At 32.9% G+C, this 16,953-nt stretch overlaps 1 protein-coding gene across 1 annotated transcript in view; it reads left to right on the forward strand.

Annotated features, from left to right (window-relative positions):
• Positions 1 to 16,953, forward strand: part of LOC134268365 (glycerophosphocholine phosphodiesterase GPCPD1-like) — a 47,694-nt gene that overhangs the window by 15,170 nt on the left and 15,571 nt on the right. Inside the window, exons 4-18 of the mRNA XM_062750608.1 lie at positions 1,450 to 1,610; positions 2,020 to 2,076; positions 2,199 to 2,350; positions 2,595 to 2,675; positions 4,353 to 4,463; positions 4,942 to 5,095; positions 5,716 to 5,851; positions 6,460 to 6,514; positions 7,047 to 7,139; positions 7,356 to 7,430; positions 9,289 to 9,325; positions 9,940 to 10,067; positions 10,248 to 10,378; positions 11,252 to 11,390; positions 11,731 to 11,891. Of these exons, the coding sequence (XP_062606592.1) occupies positions 1,450 to 1,610; positions 2,020 to 2,076; positions 2,199 to 2,350; positions 2,595 to 2,675; positions 4,353 to 4,463; positions 4,942 to 5,095; positions 5,716 to 5,851; positions 6,460 to 6,514; positions 7,047 to 7,139; positions 7,356 to 7,430; positions 9,289 to 9,325; positions 9,940 to 10,067; positions 10,248 to 10,378; positions 11,252 to 11,390; positions 11,731 to 11,891 (1,671 nt within the window). The remainder of the gene's footprint in view (positions 1 to 1,449; positions 1,611 to 2,019; positions 2,077 to 2,198; positions 2,351 to 2,594; positions 2,676 to 4,352; positions 4,464 to 4,941; positions 5,096 to 5,715; positions 5,852 to 6,459; positions 6,515 to 7,046; positions 7,140 to 7,355; positions 7,431 to 9,288; positions 9,326 to 9,939; positions 10,068 to 10,247; positions 10,379 to 11,251; positions 11,391 to 11,730; positions 11,892 to 16,953) is intronic.

A 16,953-nucleotide genomic window follows, 5' to 3' on the forward strand; every position in this document is an offset into this window, starting at 1 on the left:
TATTGAATACAATGCAAGATCGATCATTGTAGAATTTATAAGGACAGATAAGTAAAAAATCCTGGTGGAATACCTTGCATAACAATCGCTGAACCAGTCTAATTAATTTTTGAGAGGATCTAATCCTAAAATGTTACATTTTTAACGATATTTTTAATCAAGCGGGCTCTTTTAATTAAATTTTCATTGAAAATCGTCGTATTTTTAAGCTGATAAAATAATCTAAACATTCCTTATTTGATAATCTACTATTTGGAATTAAATTCTTAGCAATACATCAATACATTGTACTTTCGGCATAAAATTGTTCAAATCACTCGATTGTCACTACTGTAAACAAAGCCATGTGCCCCTGTAATCTCGTGAGATTTGAGCTTTCTCGACTCCCCCGCTAAAGAGCGGTAGTAAGTTAGATAACTGCAGAGTAATCGCGATATTACGTATTACCTATATAGTTATGAGCAATCCCTAATCTTCAAGAATTGTAAATTTCAAGGCCCCAGGGTCAGTTGTACCATAGTGGGGGGGGGGGAGGCTGTACTTATGTACTGAAAATGAATGAATTGTTTGAAATGTGCTCCTTGGTATTAATCAAATATTTTTGAAAAGCAAGTATGCCTTTCCAAAAATAGTGCAATGTGTGGATCTAGGCCTAAGAGTCAAGGGTTCATGTGTGGTAGCGGCACTACTGATTATTGCTGAATATTACTGATTAGTTGAAATGCATTTTTTGTTCCCCTACCCTGCCTATGGGTATAAAGTAACCAAACTAAGGAACTGCTAAGTGTATAGTTATGATGACCAGATTGTAAATGCTATAGCATCTGGCTTAAAACATGGATCAAATTCAGTCACTGGGAAGTTGTTGAATAATGCTCAGGTGACCTATAAGGCCCAGGGGCCTCTTGTTACAAAATTATATGCATATTACATGAGTACCGGTATATTACATGTACAGCAAAACTTGTTTAGTACGAACACGTATATAGTGAATTCACGGATATAGCGAAGTTATTTTGAATCCCCAGCTAATTAAATTTCATGAATTGCTTATATGGTTATAACGAATTACGGATATAGCGAAGTAATTTCATAGGTCCCAGTGACTTCGTTATAACCAAGTTTTACTGTAGTAGGTATGAAAGGAAACAAAGACAATGGAAAACTTTTAATTTCTAAGTACATTAAAATGTCAAAAAATAGTCTATGAGTTGTGTTCTTTTCAATTTTTGACTTACAAATGTTACAATAGGTAAAATGCATATGTTGTTAAAGGGAAAACTGTATGTATATAAAATATTATAAAACTACTTATACTTCTAAATAATCTGTATCCCCTCAGTATATGAGTTAAAAAGCACCACATAGTTTTCATTTTGACCTGTATAATTGGATGTTTGTATGGAGTAAACTAGTATAATGTTTATAAATAATTCTGAACTGTTACAGTGATGTTTGGAGGAAGAGGGTTAAACTGTGTGGAATGAAAAATTACTGCTACAGATACTTTGTTTGTCAAATAATGGAGTCGGACAGCGAATCTACGGACAAATCTGTGAAGGTCATTCGCTGGGAAACTAACATTGCACCCAGGATCTTTTCTCCCACAGGTAAAAAATCCTTTGTTTCTATAGGCCAGTGGATTGGCAGTAAAATATTTTACATCATTCAATTGAATTTCAAAAACTTCAGTATTTTATGATTAATTATTGTAGTAAGAGTTAAGAGAATTTAATCAGCAATTACATATACTGTATGTGTACATAAATTGGCGTATTCAAAATTTAGCGCAATCAGTGGGCATGGAGTTTTTGGCATAATCATGAATTAGCGCTTCGCATGTCCATGCTATGCATTGTATTTTAAAATGATTTCTTAGCGGTATTCATGAATTAGCGCATCATTGTCCGTGCCAAAGCCGCTAAAATATGAAGCCCGCTTTTTTAAAAGTACACATACAGTATGTTTGACGTCAAGTGAAGAAAACTGAGTTAGATTGTTCTATTTATTTTTTTATAGACTATGTGCAAGATCCACTCAAGTATGATGCTACAATAGAAAAATTTGGGGAATATGGTATGAGAATTAAAATTTTTCTATAGAATTGATAAAAGTTATACATGCAGTGATGGAAATTTTACTTGATGCATATTCTTCCTTTGGCTTCCAATTTAAGTATTTATTATTCTTTTTAATAGGTGGAAAATTCCATGTAACTAATGGATGGTTGACAGACCAATTAGAAATACATATCCGTATGCATGGCAACCCAATTCGTATGTGGAAGCCCAAATACAGAAAGCAGACTTACAGAATAAAGTGCACTCCAATTGATCAACGATACCAAGACGTAATTTTTTTTCATATTTAAAAATAAAATATAAAAATTAAATGATGGAAATGAAAGTAAGAAATGCCAGAAATGCTGAGAATATTCACGATTGCTGGAAGTAAAATACAGCACATAATGCTTTAGCTTTTACATTTGTTTCATTTGTAATATTACACATTTAAATCTTTGAGTTCTATATGTCCATGTACCACCAGTGTAACTAGGTGTATGTACATATGTATCTGAATTATTCTCTCTTCAGCATTTAGATGAAGATGAGGAGGAAGATGAATGGGGAACCCATGTATCGCCACCAGCTACCTTCACCAAAGTGCTAGTGTCTGTAAGTTACCTTTACCAAATGATAGCATCTGTAAGTTACCTTCAAAAAAGTGCTGATGTCTGTAAGTTAACTTCACTAAAGTGTAGAGTCTGCAAGTTGCCTTCACTAAAATTTTACCTTTACCAAATGATAGCATCTGTAAGTTACCTTCAAAAAAGTGCTGATGTCTGTAAGTTAACTTCACTAAAGTGTAGAGTCTGCAAGTTACCTTCACTAAAGTGCTAGTGTCTGTAAGTTACCTTTACCAAATGATAGCATCTGTAAGTTACCTTCAAAAAAGTGCTGATGTCTGTAAGTTTCCCTATCTTTACCAAAGTGCTAGTATTGTAAGTTACCTCTAACTTCAGTTACTTTACCAAAGCATTAGTGGGACTGTCATTAGTTGCTTCTACCTCTATTGAATTACTACTGTCTGTAAATTACTTCTTCCTTTACCTGTACAGTCACAGTAAGTTCTAAAGTTAAAACCTGTATCTTCACCAAAGTGCTAGCATATATCTACCTATAAATTGTACTTTACATACATGTACTAGTTAGGGCCCCGCAAGGATTTGCGGGTGCCCTATAGTAATCACCTTCACCAAATTTCCTGTTTTTTCCTAATAACTTTTTTTATGGTTGCCTAATTAAGATCAAATTTGGTATGGTAGTTCAATAGGCAGAAAGACATATTTTGATGCTAAGTTTGTTTCTCTATGTCCCTTGGTTTGGAGCTGGGGTGGTGGGGTATATTCCTTAACTTTATATAAGAATGCTTTGGCAAAGAGAGATAACTGCTGAAGATGTTTCCATTGTAAACTGAATGCTGCAATGAGTCCCTTGGGATTAATTAGCTTTCCTCCTGAAGAAAATCCAAAGCATTATCTTTGTCTGTCACTTTGAGATTAATTACCACCTCTGTCTGCAAATGAAGTTTGTTTTGAAGTTCAGTCAATTTGGAATGCTATGAACACTCTGAAATGTGGATTTAGATATAAATGTTTATACTTTATTTTGGTTAAAATACCTACACAATGAGTTATGATTTCATTGAATTCTAAAAACAAGAAATAGATTAAAGAAGACATATCTTTTATATTTACTTTTTTCCCTTTATGTAAATTCAAGAATAATATTAATTTTTAAGGTAGTTGGATTAAGCCATTCTAATATTAACACTGAAAAAGTTCTTATTGTAACTTTAGAAGAAAATGATGAGAGAGGTACAATTAATCCCTCAGGATTAATTATCTAGCCTGCTGAAGAAAATTTAGTAGGCCTATCTTTATGTCATTTTAAGATTAATGAAAAACTTTGTCTGCAACTGCTGTTTGTTTTGAAGTTAAAGTCAAGCCTTCATGATACATGTATTTGCATTCATTGAAGACTGGCATTTTATATAACACAAACACAAACTTCATTATTGTTTATATATACATTCAATGTTAGGTTGTTCTTTACTGCCAGTGCCTAATGTAAATATACAAGGATATTATTTACAGGTTTTTGGATATTCAGGAATTATGTTGAAAATTTTAAGAATACAGTTGCTGTTGCTTATTTCTTCATATATTTTTTAATCATTCCATAAGCTGCATCGATCCTTATAATTCCACCCCATGGCGGGGCCCTTGCTGACTGGTCAGTTTTCTAGTATATCATTACTTCTTTTCATCATCCATTGACTTTCATTTGTAGACCTTGGATGATAGAAAGATAAATCACTGTGTTCAGAACCAGCATGGCACAATCTATGAACCAGATGGATACATGGTATTCACAGCTGAATCTGTAGAACCAGAGAGTTTGGTAAGTACCAACTTACAGTACATATCTTTAAATGATAAAAAAAGTATGTATCTGAAATGTCATGCTGGATATATACTCACAGTCTTCAGTGGAAATTTAACATTATAATGAAACAGAGATTGGGATGAATTAGCTTTTCAATAAGTGTTACAAGAGACTAAAAATAAAACATAGAGTAGCAATTTAACATCCACCTAATATTAAGTCAATAATTCATACATTTTCACAAATGAATTATGAATTTTTTTAAAAAGAATTTTTATTAACAGTAACGACTCTGATGCCATTAAATCTTAATTACTTCGTTTATGTCTAACTCAAAAAAAGTGTTTGTGATTAAATTTATTAAGGTAAACAAAATGATTGAAAATTTTACAAATATACAGAGACCCAATATAAAAGGGAACAAATCTAAAAATGGTCTTTAGGCCACTACAATGTGCATGTAAAAGTTAAACATAGTACCCTTCCTTTACAGGGCTTTCAGTTTGATTTTTATGTCCATGAGGAGGGAGTTAATCCTAAGCATATTGGCTACTGCTATCTGCTGCCCGTGGATCTGAAAAAGTCCAACGATTCAAAAACCGTCCCAATCACGGGACTCAACCACAAACCTATTGGGAAAATAGCCTGTAAGTATATATGTTGTAGGACTTAATTACAACTCATTGGAAAATGGCTTGTTAGTATATTGTGAATATATTTAAATATTAGTACTTTATACCAGGAGGGTATCCTGATAACTTACAGGTTGTATACCCTTAGGAGAATATGCATGAGATTTGCTGGAAATGTTCTACAAGATATATGTCGGTGAGAAGGTTGATTGAATTTTAAGCAAAACAACGCGTATCCTTTGATATTGTGTTTTTTTCATTTTTTTTTTTTTTACAGCACGTACTGCAAAAGATTTATCATTGACTCAGAAAGATTCTTTTAAGGATGAGGACAAATTACAAGCATATTAATAATTTCCACTGTTTTATGAATTTTCAGGTCATCCATTTGCTGATTCCGTGCAAACCCAAACACGTTTTATACTCAACTCTAGTATTTCTTAAAGGTTTACTTTCTCCCAGGAACGTGGAAAAATAAATCCAGCAAGCTCTGTTCTATGGAGAATATACTCCATGCACCAAAGATTTTCATTCTAAATCACTGATTTCTCATGTCAGTGTATTGGAATAAAAAGGTAATTGTCTTTTGGCCATTTTCTGCTAGGGATGTGTATATCAGGCATTATTTCTTACAGTGGATTATCTTATTGTGAAACCTGTGCCTGGTTTAGATCTGAAAATGGATGTGAGCTACCAAAACTATTGGAAGTTCGAGCGCAAGTCCTTGGATGTGGGCCATCGGGGAATGGGCTCGTCATACAAGCACAAAAAGTAAACCAGCTTGAACAAGGAGTGATGTGTCAATTTTTTTTGTTTTTTTTTTTTTTGTAATATTTTAAACTTTTTTAAAAATAATTTGTACATATCAGAGATTGATTCCAAATAAGGGTTGGTCATTTTAGCTTACCTGAGCCAAATGCTTAGGTGGGTAATTCTGATCAAAATTAATTGTATGACCTTAACTTCTCATATACAATATATCCTGGCCAGAAACTTTGATATATCTTTATCCAATATTGCCATGAAATATGACTGTGAAGGGGGCTCTATTTTTCTTTTTAAAACAAGGATGAGACACATGATCAGTGGAAAATAATTTAAATATATGGAGGAGGGATGCCAGGAGGGGGAGGGGGGAGAAGGGAGTTAAAAATTGCAAACTACATGTATCTTGAGAAAAAACTGCAAATATAGTTGACATAGTACATGAAATTGTAGTTCAGTGCATCATTAAGTTAAAACTTTCTTAATATGATGACAGAATACCCAAATTAATATTTACTTTAAAACTCTCAAATATACCATTTCAACTCATTGGATAAAGCCATTTTCAAATCACACAATATCTTAGATACATGTATCTTCTATTTATTTTGTAGGTTGGCAGCTGTGAGAGAAAATACAGTGCAATCTTTACAAGATGCAGCAAGCCATGTAAGACACACAGCCATTGCAAACAACTACTGTAAACCAACTATTATTCACGTGCGAGAAATTTTCATGAAGCTCATGAGAGCCTCGTCATCACGAATATTTCTCACCACGAACCAGTCCTTAAAGTGTATGTGTCATTAACAACAGATCCAAAAAGGCTTGATCGCGAAAATTAATCGTCGCAAACTAGTTTACCCCTGGTAAATGGCGCAATATAGTCGTCGCAAATAAAAGTTGGTTTACAGTATATGTACTTATTACTACTAGCATTTCTGTATAGAACTTCTCCAAAGGATGTATGATTTCGTGAATATGTTTAAATATAATACACTTGTAAATGTGTTTTCTTTATTTAAAAAAAGACCCAGTTTTGGCACGTGAATCTATTTACAGTGTATACATTTAAAAGAGGTTCTTCATATATGTAATCTTGTATATTTAAATTTACTGAACTTTGTGTAGCAGGTTGTCTAAATTGTGTTCATAAGAAAAATAATTTTGAAGAAATTTAAGTATTTTGTTTATTGTGCAGGGAGCAGATTTTGTAGAATTTGATGTCCAGTTGAGTAAAGACATGATTCCAGTTATTTATCATGACTTCCATGTAGCCATTACTTATAGGAAGGTTAGCTTAACATTCACATTTACTATTAAATTTCTACACTTTACATGTAGTAACTAGTTACCAAAGAAAATTGAATTTACATATTGAATTCTAATTTGCAAAAATACCCAGTACATTGACATCTGGAATTTTTTTTCTTCATCATATTTTACATGCATTTTTTTAAATACAGATATCTATATATTTTTGTCATTGTTTTTTTTTTTTTTTTTTAAGAAAAAGAGAGAAGAGCTTGAATTTTACCAAGCTTCTGTTAAAGACCTGACTTTGACAGAACTTCAGTCCATGAAGGTATAAAACTGCATGTATTCTTTATTCTGTTGTAACAAGAAATAAATTTGATAAATTAGATAAATTGATAAATGTGATAAATTTGGATCAGTGGTGCTATATGGCATTAAGGTCATTAAATAAATTTACCTTGTAACATATACTTTTGATACATAACAGAAGGTAATCCAACATAAGAAGAATATGCTTTTGAAAAAATAATGTGTTGCATATGGTGATAAATTTAAAAGATTTGAAGTTGATAGTTGTATTTGCACTGTACATGTTAAAACCTTGTGGCATTAACAATGTTAAGACTAAATCTTTTTGCTACAAGTACTTTGTACTATTACTACAGTAAAACTCGTTTAGTACGAACACGGATATAGCGAATTCACGGATATAGCAAAAATTTTCTGGGTACACGGCAAAATTCTTAACAAATCTTTGTAAAATTTTACGGTTATAACAAACTCTGATATAACGAATTTACGGATATAGTGAACTGATTTTGAGTCCCGTTGAGGTTAAATGTAATGAAATTTACATCCTTTATAACGAACTCTCAAAGAATATCAAAAAAATGAATAATTAAACAGACTCTATTTCTGTTTAGCATTTGTATATAAAATCCAATTCATAATATAACCTTAGTTATCGAAGTTATGTTTTTAGCTCTACTGGTCAGAGACCAGAAGAGCTTATGCGATAGTAATGCGTCCGGCGTCCGTCCGTCTGTCCGTCTGTCTGTCTGTCTGCCTGTCTGTAAACAATTTTTCAAAATGCTACTCCTCCTACAGTTTTGGTCTAATTTCAGTATAACTTGGCACACAAGTAGACTACACTAAGATACATAATTCTGTGTATCGGTTTTTGATTTCGATAAACGGTGTTGCCTTGGTTACTAAAAATAGAAATTTCTGTGAAATTCTTTCAAAATGCTACTCCTCCTACAGTTTTGGTCTGATTTCATTATAACTTGGCAAACATGTAGACTACACTAAGATACATGATTCTGTGTATCGGTTTTTGATTTCGATAAACGGTGTTTCCATGGTTACTAAAAATAGAATTTTCTGTGAAATTCTTTTAAAATGCTACTCCTCCTACAGTTTTGGTCTGATTTCAATATTACTTGGCAAACATGTAGACTACACTAAGATACATGATTCTGTGTATCGGTTTTTCATTTCGATAAACGGTGTTGCCGTGGTTACTAAAAATAGAATTTTCTGTGAAATTCTTTTAAAATGCTATTCCTCCTACAGTTTTGGTCTGATTTCAATATAACTTGGCACACAAGTAGACTACACTAAGATACATAATTTTGTGTATCGGTTTTTGATTTCCATGAACGGTGTTGTCGTGGTTACTAAAAATAGAAATTTCATAAAAATGGTTTCAAAATGCTACTCCTCCTACAGTTTTGGTCTGATTTCAATATAACTTTGCACACAAGTAGACTACACTAAGAACATAAAGAGATTTTAACAAGGATCATTATTCTATTTATTGCTGTTGTAAAGTTTCAATTCCCAACTGCTTAAGTACTTTTCTCTTCCTTTGCTATAAGTACAAACCAGTAGAGCTTCAGTCTCGACAGAGACTTCTGGTTTAATATTTGCATTCCTAACATATTTGGTAGTAATACCTGAAGGAAAACATGCATATTGCGAATTCGCTATAATGGTTATACAAATTCGTTATACGGATATAACGAATTACGGATGTAGCGAATTAAATTCACAGGTCCCCAGGACTTCGCTATAACCGAGTTTTACTGTATATTGATGCAGTGAGGTACTTTTTTCTCTGTGTTGTGTATCTGTGCTGTTATGTATTATAAAAGAAAGTATGCAAATCAACTTTTATTTTGTAGCTCACCCACACCTCGAGAATCTCTGAAAATGACAGAGGTGAGTAATGACATAATCTGCAAGTTTTCATTTCATTTCTGTCTGTTAGAGTATGCCGTAACATATCCTTATGAACCAACTGCATTTGGCATCTTCAGCATGTTCAATTTTCATAAAAATTTTAACACTTTAATTGTCAAAGATGGATCAGAAGTTGACTATGAAATACACTTCATGCAAATCTAAAGATCCTTTTAGAAAAGATCAAAGGATATATAAGATTGCAACTATAGTCTTCGATGAGGCAAAGCGTAATTCACCCATTTGAAAGCAAAAGGAGTTCTAACACGAGTGTATTGATTCTGAAGTGCACTTGAAATCCTTAAATGTTTTAACTCAATACACTGGTTTAAGTTTTAATGAGAAAAAAATGTGTAGCTACAAATTTCATTTGCCCCCAAATTTTGCTTGCATCATATACCTGGTAGTTTTGTAGCTATTGGTAGCAACGTTCTTTCCTAATTCCAGTTTTATGTTGTTAATAATGATATACATGTAGGTACATGTAAGACACGCATACAAGTACACATGTACACTACACGTTATAAATCTTAAATGATCATTTGCATGATAAAAATATGATTCATGATTAGAATTTTTTTTGTATTGTGTAGATGGCATCCATGATGACGACATTGATCCTTCAGACCTACAGCCCTTTCCTACACTGGAGAGGGTGTTTGAAGCTGTCAATCCCTGTACAGGATTCAATGTGGAAATCAAATATCCACAGGAAAAAATGGTTCGTGGAAAATGTTGTTGTGTTGTTTGTGTTTTTATTAATTACAAAAAAAGTACTGTAATATTTATTAATGACAAAATAAGTACAGAAACCGGTTTGTACATGTATAGCATAATCTTGTAAATGAATATTTTTCACAAGGGCAAGTATAACTACAGTGTATGTGTTTTTCCTTTGTAGAATGGGGAATTTGAGGAAATAAATTACCACGACAGAAACAAATATATTGACATCATACTGAGGGTTGTGATGAAGACAGCAGGTCGGCGTCGAGTTGTCTTCTCTAGTTTTGATCCAGACATTTGCACTCTGTAAGTTGTCTCTTACCCTAGGATTAAGAAAAAATTATCAGGAGAGACTTTAAAATGGGTCTTCATGCAAGAATATACATGTGTAATATTTTACCCCTTTTAATGCCTAAACGTGACTTTTTTTCAGTGTAGTTCAAAGTCGTCAGGACAGAGTGGTTTAGCAACTGCCCATGAGATGCTACATATACACTTGACCTGTCTAATAATAAATATGCCAAATAAATTTTTTTTAAAGAAAGTCTCAGATGTAACAATAATTATAATTTATTTTAAAACAGTGTGTCATACAGATTTTCCACTATTGTTTGTAGCCAATAAATTATTTCTTGGGAGACTGAACGTATACATAGAGAATATTACATGCTAAAATCCATATCATATGTCATATCAGCCTGAGTGGCCCCATATCAGCCCAAGGGCCAAAGGCCCCAGGGCTGATATGGGGCCCGAGGGCTGATGTGACATATGATATGGATTTTAGTATGTAGTATTCTATTTATCATATATTTAAAATACTTCATATACGAGTTCACATATGGTGGTTGAAGAATGTTTGTGCTTGTTAGTGAGTTTTCTTTAAAATCTAATAGAGCCAATTTTAGGTAATTGAAAAAAAAAAATAAGACCACAAATGTCATTAAAGAATTATTTTATATGAATATTTAAATAAAATCAAGTAAATTAACTTTTAAACTTAATACAAACGTTACTTCCGGTTTGATATGGATTTTCGGCCCGACGGTCCGATACGTGATATGGCTTTTCAGACCGGTCCGTGATATGGGGTATTGTGACGTCACCCCTATCACACCGTGCAGAATCGGTATATTTACCACTAAGTATATGATAAATATAGATATTCCTGTATTTCAGATTGCAAAGGAAGCAGAATAAATATCCCACACTTTTCCTCACCAATGGAGAAGATAAAGAGAAATATGTCCCATACTTGGACTTAAGGACCAGGTCTATAGATATGGCTATCCATTTTGCTACCTTTTCCAATCTCTTGGTATGATTTCTGATACATGAAATGAATGAGATATTCATCCAAATAATATATACATTTCCTACTCAGTAAATTAAACCCCTTTACATGATTATATTTAAATAGTCATACAGAAACTATTCATATGGCCATAGTTTATTTCAATATCCATACTTACCTGCATCAACTATTTGCAATGTGCCCAGGAAAAACCCACAATTTGCATTGTCTACTTTAATTGCAACCAACTTTAAAAATGTGTAACATGCAGATAGATAAGTGCAACAGTGCAATGAATGGTGATTTAAAAAAAAAAAGATTAAAAAGAACTTACTGAACTTGATTTTGTTATTGTTTCTGTCAGGGAATTGATGTTCTCACCTCCACGCTGTTCCAAAATATGGACAAAATTATAAGGGTGAAAGAAGCCGGACTGGTTCTCTTCTGTTGGGGAGAGGACAATAATGATTCTAACGCCATTAATACACTGAAACAGAATGGAGTGGACGGGATTATATATGACAGGTAGGTGGAGTGGAGTCTTACTCTGCCCTAAGGATTGTGGATTTGAGAAGCTATAGAATAGTTTGTTTTGATGATAAGGTAGACTTTGTAAGTTTGTTCTAAGTGTGGGGTACCATTGCCTGTTGAATTTGAGGTAACAGGGCTTGGAGAATTCAGAACATTTTACAGTTGAAGATTAACCAAGTAAATTTGTGTTATTTTGAATTCTTATATTTTTAGAATTCTGGAAATATTCTGGTACCAACTTCAAACTAGAAAAAAATAATTTAGTTGAACAAAGGTGTGTCAGTAGTTTAATTGGCAGTTGTTTTATGTTTCAATGATGTATCCAAAAACGAAAATGTAAAAATGTGAATGTACTTCGATCACTGAAGAGATTTCTTTTCATAGACATCTACTAGACTTGGATGTTGGAGACTGAGGTACAAAAGTAAAAATTCACCAGCACTTCTGGTATTAGTGAATCATTCCCTTGATTTTTCTGTACAAAATAAACAATTTCATGGCCAATATTCATGCCCTGTTCACACGGAGAGTTTAATTGGCAGTAAATTAATGCGAAGTAAAATAATGTGAATTAAATTGATGGGAATTGAATTGCATTCACACAACACCTAATGTGAAGTAAAATAATGGGAATTAAAATTTAATTTTAGCGGTAATTAAGCTATTCAATAAGGCATTTTCAAATCATGTATCATGCAGAGCAGATTTATATGACATACATATACCAATATAGTGGCTTCAAAATTAATTCGCAGTAGCTTACATTTAATTCGAATTAACCCCCCCGTGTGAACAGGGCATTAATATCAGTGACATAATAACACACTTATGTTCATCTACATGTATGTGTCTTTTTGGTGTATAGTATGGTAGTTCACACACTGTTTCAGTAACTTTCCGAGAGTATCATTAATATGTAATTTCTAGAAATAATCCAGCTCCATCTGTATCTTAGGGAAGTGTACACAATCTTCCTTTCAAGGTATAATGTGCATATGTATATTTTCACCTTAGTCACCCCCTGTGGCTCTGTGCTACATGTTTCGTCTTTTGAGTTCTGAATGTTTTAAGCTTCTTCACTGATGTTGATGCATAATTTTCATTCAATTGAAGTACATGTAATACATTGTGTTGTAATTATAGTCGAAACATCAAAGGGTACATAAAGTATGAATTTTATAATACGTGCCCTCCATGATCCTAATCAATGGGGCCAAACCCCCACATTTTATTTAACAATGTTTAATATGACAGATTGTTCAGATTTTACATGTATACTTGTTCTTAGACATGTGTTTAGTGGGATCGAGATGAGCTTATATTAAGAGGCATCAAATCTTAAGAGGTGTTCTTTACTCTGACTTCAGAATCGGTGCAAATATCTGCAAGGAAATAACAAACATTGAGCTCTTTTCTATATTATTGAGATCTGTACAAAAGTTTTTTGAGTCATCGGGACATTCAGTCCTGTGTGTTTAGGGAATGCTCCCTGAAATTTTTTTTGGAGACAATCCATGTAGTTTTAATCACATTCATTTGCCTACTTTTCCTTCGTGATGTTGACTTGTCTTTTCTCTGGTTTATAGACATAACCTTCCCACAAAAAATATTGCATGAATTATTAGGGTGTGATACTAGTATTTGAAACATTGAAATTGATATCAGCTTCAAGCATTAATATTTCTTTTGTAAGGTTGGGTAGGATGGAGGAATAAAACTTTTAACACATGCAGATCAGAGTGAGAAATCACTCAAAGAGTGAACTACTTCGGGTTTGATTTTGGCCTTTGTTCATTGGAAATTATTCACAAATACCTCGATCTTTTCAGATGACATGTATATGCATGCAATTTCAACCAAACTTGCCACAAAGTATCCTTGGGTGAAGGGGATTCAAGTTTGTTCAAATGAAGGGCCAAAATTCAAGGGAGAAATTGGGAATTAATGAAAATTTGGTGGCATATTTTAAAAATCTTCTTCTCAAGAACCACTGTGCCAGGAAAGATGGCTTGTTACAAAATCCTGAAAGTGTAGATTCAAGTTTGTTCAAATCATCACACACGGGGTTAGGGCGGGGCCAAAATGGCCGACCAAAGTTTTACATAGAAATATATAGGAAAATTCTTTAAAAATCTTCTTCTCAAGAATGACAAAGCCATAATTCATCATATTTATATGGAAGCATGCTCAGGTAGTGTAGATTCAAGTTTGTACAAATCATGACCCCCATTGGTAGGGCGAGTCCAATGTGTGCCGAAAACAGTAAGTTTAACATAGAAATATATATAAAAATTCTTTAAAATCTTCTTCTCAAGAATGTCAAAGCCATTACTCAATCATATTTATATGGAAGCATGTTAGGTAGTGTAGATTCAAGTTATGTTATGAATTTGAAGGAAATGTTTAATCACTGAAAATGGCCGACCAAAGTTTTACATAGAAATATATAGGAAAATTCTTTAAAAATCTTCTTTCCAAGAATGACAAAGCCATTATTCATCATATTTATATGCTCAGCATGCCCAGTAGTGTAGATTCAAATTTGTTCCATGACATATGGACTTATGAACCGGGGCCAAAAATGGCCGTTAAAACCTTTTTACATAGAAATATATAGGAATAATTCTTTAAAAATCTTCTTCTCAAGAATGACAAAGCCATAATTCATCATATTTATATGGAAGCATGTTATAGGTGTTGTAGATTAGAGAGAAACTTTGTTCAAATCATTACCTTTCTCGGGGGTGTCGGGGCCAAAATCCGAAATAAAAGTTTTACATGTAAATATATAGGAAAATTCTTTAAAAATCTTCTTCTCGAGAGAGAGAGAGAGAGAGAGAGAGAGATATTTATATGGAAGCATGTTCAGGTAGTGTAGATTCAAGTTTGTTCAAAATGATATAGTTATAAGCCCAAAGTTTTACATAGAAATATTTAGGAAAATTCTTTAAAAATCTTCTTCTCAAGAATGACAGTCATAATTCATCATATTTATATGGAAGCATGTAAACATTTTATCACAAATTATGTTACAAAATGATGACCCATAAGAAAATTTATGAGGGCGGGGCCAAAATGGCCGACCTGTTTTACATAGAAATATATAGGAAAATTCTTTAAAATCTTCTTCCCAAGAATGACAAAGCCATTTTTCATCATATTTATATGGAAGCATGCTCAGGTGGTGTAGATTCAAGTTTTGTTCATAATCATGAAACAAGTGATGCTGTAGACGTCAGTTTTGCAAACTTTTACATAGAAATATATAGGAAAATTCTTTAAAAATCTTCTTCTCAAGAATGACAAAGTCATAATTCATCATATTTATGGAAGCATGTTCAGGTAGTGTAAATTTAAACGGGGGTTACTAGGGCGGGGGTGATGGCAATAAGTTTTACATAGAAATATATAGGAAAATTCTTTAAAAATCTTCTTCTCAAGAATGACAAAGTCATAATGCATCATATTTATATGGAAGCATGTTCAGGTAGTGTAGTTTCAAGTTTGGCCAAATCATGACCCCCCCGAGAAATATCCAAAATTTCAAAGACAAAGTTTTACATAGAAATATATAGGAAAATTCTTTAAAAATCTTCTTCGAAGAATGACAAAGCAATAATTCATCATATTTATATGGAAGCATGAACATAATTTTGTAGATTCAAGTTTGTCCAATTGTGCGGGGCCAAAATGGCCGATGTAAGTTTTGGTTAGAAATATATAGGAAAATTCCTAAACATCTTCTTCTAAAGAATGACAAAACCATAATTCATCATATTTATATGGAAGCATGCTCAAGTAGTGTAGATTCAAATTTGTTCAAATCATGACCCCCAGGGGTATCGAATGGCTGACCAAAGTTTTTTAAGATATATATAGGAAAATTCTTTAAAAATCATTTTTTTTAAGATAGCAAATCCATGATTTTTTTACCTTCCTAAAGTACTTTTATTTAAACTTTAAAATAAAACTTACTTTTTCCGACTGTAGTGCTCAGGTGAGAATAAAACCATGGGCCTCTTGTATTTCTTTTGTAAGGTTGGGTAGGATGGAGGAATAAAACTTTTAACACAGCAACAGTAGAAATCACTGAGTGAACTACTTCGGGGTGATTTTGGCCTTTACTCATTGGAAATTATGGAAAAACGATCTTTTCAGATTACATTGTATATGCATGCATTTATAATTGTGTAAAATTTCTCTGCTTTGGATGCCAAAAGCTTTTTCACATTAACAAAATTAATAAATGAAAATGAAATTTACTTCTGTTTTTGTTTTTTGAAATAAAATGCAAATTTTGATGAATAACAATTGGCATGTTACAAAAACTGAAATATTTGAGGCTCCAACTACCTATTGGCCAAACGATCTTGCACACAGTGACTCCACTGGGTCCGAATTTATTGCCGGTTTATCAGATGGGCAATGTAATTGTGCGGGAGCTTCTTGCTATAAGAGTCATGTACATCTAGAATTTGGTGGTGCTTTTGTCTTGTGTTGCTAACCTTACTACTACATGTAACTGTGTGACACTATTCCTATTCCTGTCTTGAATGTGTGATTCACAGAAAACAGTAACTGTTGACTTGAGCTCAGTAAAAACAGATTTGTTTAAAAGTATTGCACTCATGTAAATTCAAGTAAGATAATTGCACAAAAATTTACATTTTTTATACAATAATGCAAAATTAGTGTATCTTGAGATTTAGATCAGAGTAAATATTTATGAATTTGAAGGAAATGTTTAATCACTGAATTTTGGTTGTAAGCTGTATCACAGAAATAAATATGGATTGTTGTGGTACATGTAATATTGCTTGTGTTGAGCATGTATTCATTGGTTCATTGCTCACACCCCAGCAGATGTCATTGTGATTCACGTTCCTGACATATGGACTTATGAACCTTTTCAAAAATTGAAGGTTAAAACCTTTTTTGATGGAAAAAGAAACCCACCTGAATATATTGTTATAAACAGGACATTGCTATAGTCTGAAAATCTGAGTCTGAATCTTTGGTGGAAGGGTATCTGTTATAAATGTTGTTGATCTGTAGA

The sequence above is a fragment of the Saccostrea cucullata genome, unplaced genomic scaffold (assembly GCF_032062105.1).
Source record: "Saccostrea cucullata isolate Sc308-1 unplaced genomic scaffold, CSIRO_AGI_Scuc_v1 ctg2336, whole genome shotgun sequence".
Lineage (NCBI taxonomy): Eukaryota > Metazoa > Mollusca > Bivalvia > Ostreida > Ostreidae > Saccostrea > Saccostrea cuccullata.